The 6,312-nt window shown below is 36.3% G+C and overlaps 1 protein-coding gene across 1 annotated transcript; it reads right to left on the reverse strand.

The window, feature by feature from the left end:
- Positions 1–629: 629 nt before the first annotated feature.
- Positions 630–6,029, reverse strand: LOC104229096 (pyrophosphate-energized vacuolar membrane proton pump-like). The gene is made up of 8 exons (XM_009781675.2): positions 5,652–6,029; positions 3,221–3,795; positions 2,729–3,108; positions 2,360–2,446; positions 1,943–2,273; positions 1,430–1,840; positions 1,284–1,343; positions 630–1,199 (listed from the first exon to the last, which is right to left on the reverse strand). Exons 1-8 carry the CDS (start codon positions 5,899–5,901, stop codon positions 993–995), a joined length of 2,301 nt encoding a protein of 766 aa, XP_009779977.1. The 5' UTR covers positions 5,902–6,029; the 3' UTR covers positions 630–992.
- Between the last annotated feature and the right edge of the window lie 283 nt (positions 6,030–6,312).

Here is a 6,312-nt window from a genome sequence, read left to right on the forward strand (position 1 = left end):
AATAGGTCATTTTTCTATTTTGATCCAGTTGTTTCCTAGAAAAAATTGAGGGAAGTGGTCTGCATATCTTTGTATAAAGAAATTAGTTTGGTCTGTTAAACACTTATCAAGATTCAGAGTGGTATTTCTCATATTTGTGGAGGTGAATGGCTTTGCCATGGCAGAGACGAGGTCCAAGTAATTGATTCCTTGATTTTCTTTATTTAAACCAATATTATATGTTAATAGTATATCAATTTTAACATCAGTGTTTTAATATATTATTTTATGGATTAAGCTTTTAGTGCTGAATTGAGTTATATAGCAGCTTGCTTCTCTTAAATTCATTATTTTTAGGCTATGACTTGTATGGGGTCATTTTGTAGAGCTACCGGGTGTTATAAGTATCGCCCAAATGAGTATAAATGAATTTTGGTGGGGAAAAAAATTAATCGGAAATGTAACATTTCAAGTTTGAAACGATACAAGTATAATATGAAATTTTATACTTGAGTTGTTTGGAGGGATAAGCATTTTCCATTTTAGAGATAATGTAAAGTTGTTGTGTTTATGTTGTCAAAATACTTGATTGATTACAACTCGCTGTCTCTTTCGATGTTAGAAGCCGAACTGTAAATCTGGTCAAAATCTTCAATGTAAAATTGGAAGTATATATTATATTGTAGATTTTGGCGCGAAACGAACACAAAGCATAAGAAAAAATTCAAAAATTTAACACCCGAAACGGGTATGGACAAGAAGGTATTTAAGAAACTGATACAAATTACTCTAGGAAAGAATATTTGATGTTCTTCTGAATTCTGCAAAAACATTTCACCCTTACCATCACCATTCATCAAACTCATTGTCGAGAATATCTCTCCTTCCACAGCCCACATTCTAGCGACTAAAAACACGAAAAATGCTGGAAAGGTAGTTAAACGAAGAGAAAGGGAGAAAGAGGAACGATAGATTTCGTGAGACAGTCATGTGACATAGGAGTGGCATTCGTTTTAAAATAGCTTGAAGAGAAGACCACCGTGAGTGGCAAAGAAGGGAGCGAACACAAGGGATTCGACAGCCATCAGCTTGATGAGAATGTTCAGTGATGGTCCAGATGTGTCCTTGAGAGGGTCACCAACAGTGTCACCAATCACAGCAGCCTTGTGTGCGTCAGATCCCTTGGGGCCAAGGGTTCTTGCATGTTCTGAGACTCCAGCCTATCGTTCAAAGACCAACACAAATAATTAGTGTTGAAATATAGTTTCTATAGCTTGGTCCAAATGAAAGTTCCAATATTTTACCTCAATGTACTTCTTAGCATTATCCCAGGCACCACCTGTATTAGATGCAGAGATGGCAATCTACAAGAACAAAGTTAATCCGGGATTAGAGATTTAGACCATTTGAAAGTATTTTAAAACACATCATCAATATATGATGTGTTTACCTGTACGCCAGAGACGAGAGATCCTGCAAGCACACCAGAAAGTGTTTCGACGCCAAACAAGATCCCAACAATCAATGGAGTGAGCATGACAAGAGCACCAGGTGCAATCATCTCCTTGATCGATGCATCTGTGGAGATCTTGACACAGGTGGCGTAGTCAGGCTTGGCAGTTCCTTCCATGAGACCAGGAATGGTGTTGAATTGCCTACGCACTTCCTCAACCATCTTAAGAGCAGCGCTTCCAACACTCTTCATTGTCATGGCGGAGAACCAATAAGGAAGCATGGCACCGACTAGCAAACCAATAAATACTTTAGGTGTCAAGACATCTACAGTGGAAATTGCTGCTCGGCTGACAAATGCTCCAAAGAGGGCCAGAGACACGAGAGCAGCAGAACCAATGGCAAATCCCTGTCATCATTACAGGTACAATCGAAGTTAAAAACACAAGATAATGTAGCGACTTCAAACTAAACCCCGGACGATGCTTAGCGTGTAGCAAATTCATTTTACCTTTCCAATAGCTGCAGTGGTGTTTCCTGCAGCATCAAGTGCATCAGTTCTCTCTCTGATTCTGTGGCTCATGCCAGCCATCTCAGCAATGCCTCCTGCGTTATCACTGATGGGACCATATGCATCAATTGCCAAACCAGTGGCTATAGTGCTCAGCATTCCTAGGGCAGCAACTGCAATGCCATACATTGCAGCAAAGCTGAAGCTAACAAATATACTGACTGCTATGGCAAATATGGGGATGATCACTGATTTATAACCCAAGGCAAGACCAAAAATAACATTTGTTGCAGCACCAGTCCGACATGAATCAGCAACATCTTGCACAGGGCTGGAAAGGGAAAAAGACAGCTTAAAATTTCTGATATACAAGAGCCAATGAAGCTAAGAAATTGACTACAAAAACCAGGTACCCACCTGTAAGCATTGCTGGTATAGTACTCGGTGACGAACCCAATAATAAGTCCAGCCCACAAACCAACGCCGACACACAAGAACAACTGCCTGCAAGTTTAAATCAGATTCAGCTACCTGTGCGCCTCAGAATTAAAAATTTTAAGAGACAGGGAAAGGAAGGTCAAAAAGCAGCTTTTCATCCATTCAAACGGAAAAAGGTTTTGTCAAACTTCTGCAGGGGATTCTTATATCTTCATACTCATTTAATGCTTTCAACTTCCAGTTTTTCACAACCAATCCCAAATAATATGAACCAATATACAGACAATGAGACAATGCAGGGGTGTCACTACACCAAGTTATAAAAGTAACAGCGGATTTTAGACTTACCAGCTTTTTACTTCTTTCTGAGCCCCGAAATTGAATATTGTGAAGGTCGATGGAAGGGCAATCCAAGTAACAACAGCAATTCCAACTGTCATGAGAGCAGTTGAGATAACGAGTTGCTGCTTCAATGCTGGCTCAATTTCCTTAACAGCCTTGACTTCAAAGAAATCAGTTGCGAATAAGGTGGTAAGCAAACAAACAAGGATACCAACAGAGCTGACGAGAAGGGGATATAGCATAGCAGTGAACTCATGGTTGACACCGAAGGAGGAGATTGAAGCAACAACAAGAGCTGCACAGGATGACTCTGCATAAGATCCAAACAGATCTGATCCCATACCAGCAATATCTCCGACATTGTCACCGACATTGTCAGCAATAACCTGAGAGACCATTTACACTTCAGAGCTAACTAGAAAAGCAGCTTTTTAATAAGGCTGACTAAAAAATAAGTTTTTAAGTGGATTGTTAAAATTAATTGATAAATAACCATACCGCTGGGTTTCTAGGATCATCTTCAGGGATATTCCTTTCCACCTTGCCCACAAGATCAGCTCCAACATCTGCTGCTTTGGTATAAATACCTCCAGCAACTCTACCAAAGAGGGCCATTGAAGATCCACCAAGCCCATAACCTGTTATAGCCTCAAAAAGACCTTCCCAGTCATCACCATAGTACAACTTAAATAGAAGGATGGTTATGTACAAAACCAGAAGACCATTTGCAGCAAGAAGGAAACCCATCACAGCACCAGATCTGAATGCAACAATAAAAGCCTTCCCAACACCTTTTCTAGCCTCCAAGGTAGTTCTGGCATTTGCATATGTAGCAATTTTCATTCCAAGAAACCCGGACACCACAGATGTAACAGCACCAAGCAAGAAAGATACGGTGCTGAAGACAGCAGTGGCAAGAGCGGGCTTGCAAGTTTTGGTGCTGTCATATGTACAGGGTTGGTTCTTTGTGCTGAAACCCTCAACAGAGCCGAGGAAAAGGAAGATTAAAATTGCAAAAGCAACCATGAAAACACCAACATACTGGTACTCAGTAAAAAGGAATGATGTTGCACCTGTGGCATCATTAGATTCGAAGTTATTATCAGGGAGGTTAAATTATAAAAGTTAACAATCAGGTAAGAGTTTTTTTAAGCTCTCTCTGAGACACTAATTATGCAGCAACAACACAAAATATTCTTTACCAAAGAGTAACATTGCAATGTTCCAAATAAATTATCACCAAGAGAAACTAAAGGTATTTGCTATCGTATAGACATTTTCTTTTAACCTGTTGTATGAATTGCTAGATTTGTTTAAGTTCAGTTGATAAATGCTCAGATATAATATGCATATCCACAAGATACTGAAAAAGAATTAAATTTGTTTATCTTAATTTATAATTAGCAAAAAAACTTTAAGCATTAAGTATCTCAAAATCAGCAGCCTTGCCACTAAGGTGGCCATCTATATTAAACAACTGACACGTGATGGTGATGATAGCAAATTACCAAGCCAACACGGCATGTTAGATCTACTAGTGTCAGAACAACACCGACAGGCAAGTGTTTAACAGCAACTAGGAATTTATTATTTTAGGTATGAAAGGTTGCTTGAAATAGTACCTAATTTGCAATTAATTATGCCATTCATAATCACAACCACCAAAGAAAGTTCCACTATAATTAAAGACCAAAAGTAAAGTCCAAGTCTAGAAAACGTGTGACAAAAGCAAGAAAGAATTACATAATTGAATAGAGTTGAAGCCTTATGCGCAGATGGTATAAAAAATATTTACTCAATCAAACTACATACATAAAGTAATTACACTGAGAAGTTATATGATAAAAATTAACTGATAATCTAGTAAAAATGATAACTACCTTACTATCATAGGTTAAACTGATAGTGAAAAAAGAATTACACAGTATAAAAAATATTTACATAATTAAATTATATATAAGCTAATTATGTTTATACGATGAGTATTAATTAGTAACCTAGTAAAATGATAATTAACTTTCAATCAGTAATTAAAATCACTAATAGTGAAAAAATATTTTATGCAGGTAAAAAATATTTACACAACACAAATTACATATAAGGTAATTACACATAAATCTATATGATAAAAATTAATAAGTAACCTAGTAATTATGATAACTAAGTTGCTATCACCATTAAAGTATATAAAAAACTTCTATGCAGTGTAAAAAATAAGGTTATTACATGAATCAATGTGACAAAAATTAAGTGATAACCTAATAAAAATGATATTAACTTGCTATCACCGGTAATTACTAAGTATAAAAAAAACTTTTTACTATACTCCGGTGTATATAACTTAAATCCAATTTGATAACGAGAACAACACGGAATGAACGAAGAAGCTAGATCTTTATCTATCACCAAAAAGAAACTAATTTACAGCATTAATCAGCATATCACATCTGGAATTACCAAAAGGAATCACGAAAAAAGGGTAACTTGCTATCATAAATTACTCCAAATTAACCTCGCAGTAAAAACAGAAACAATTCTCATAAGTTTACTCCTATTCACCGTCAATATAATTAAGAAAAACCATCCCACAAATATGAATCTGTATAAATTAAGAACTTAAATCAAGGTTTATCAGCTATTCAACAGAAAAAAAAAAAGGAAGATCAAATGAAAGGCAAATTTTACAAAAACCACATAAATGAGTTCAAAAATTGATACTGAGTTCTATTGCATTAAGTAATTACAGACAAATTTCTTAAAAAATTAGTAATCCCACAAAAAAAAGGATAACTTGCTATCACAAATTAAAACTCATGAATAGTGTAAAAATGATATAGTACTAGTCAATGTATTGACTTTAATTCAAAATTTAAACCACAGTAAAAGCAAATGTGACGTATATTTACTGCGGTAATTTATTTATTTTTACCTTCGGAAATGGCGTTTTGAATTTCTGCACATTTCTGAACAACATTATGGTCATTAATGCCTTCTTCTTCTTCAATGAGCGATTCAGCAGCGTAACCATTCTTATCGTCGGCGGCGCCGGAGGACTTATCAGCACTGAGCGTCACTTTAGAGACGAGAAACCACTGAAATAGCGAGAAAGCAATACCGACGACGGCACATACCGGAATCAAAATCTCCGTTCCGAGATCTGATAAAATTGGCGCTCCCATAACTCCGACCGACGGCGGACTACCGGAGCTCCGGCTAGAAATGAAGAAAAAAATAGAGAGAGAAAACGAGATTTGTGTGAAGTGTGCTTTGTGGTTACACTGAAGAAGTGTGAAGATAGATATGTGAGAAGGTGGTTATGTGTTGATATTTATAGTGTAAAGCTGCGCCAGCCAGGTATATAGATAAATGGATTTCTGTTAGGTTGTAAAAATCAAAACTACGGACTTTCTATATTTCTTTTTCTCTTCATTTTTGTTTTCAAATTCATTTTTATTGACTATTGCTCAAGTGCTCATTTATTTAAAAAGAAATTAGGTGGGGGTTTGGTTAAAGTTTTTCGAAACTTGAGTTTGTTTATTAAATTTATGTGCATTAAGAGTGAAAGTAATATTTACATGTCTTAAAAGATA

Source organism: Nicotiana sylvestris, chromosome 11, assembly GCF_000393655.2.
Source record: "Nicotiana sylvestris chromosome 11, ASM39365v2, whole genome shotgun sequence".
In the NCBI taxonomy this organism is placed as follows: Eukaryota; Viridiplantae; Streptophyta; class Magnoliopsida; order Solanales; family Solanaceae; genus Nicotiana; species Nicotiana sylvestris.

Excerpts from the sequence above, each read along its gene's own strand:
- LOC104229096 (XM_009781675.2), bottom strand. The coding sequence starts at position 5,901 with ATGGGAGCGCCAATTTTATCAGATCTCGGAACGGAGATTTTGATTCCG. Across the intron at positions 3,109-3,220 it reads ATGATCCTAGAAACCCAGCG|GTTATTGCTGACAATGTCGG; the intron begins GTATGGTTATTT and ends ATGGTCTCTCAG. Across the intron at positions 2,447-2,728 it reads CAGAAAGAAGTAAAAAGCTG|GCAGTTGTTCTTGTGTGTCG; the intron begins GTAAGTCTAAAA and ends TTAAACTTGCAG.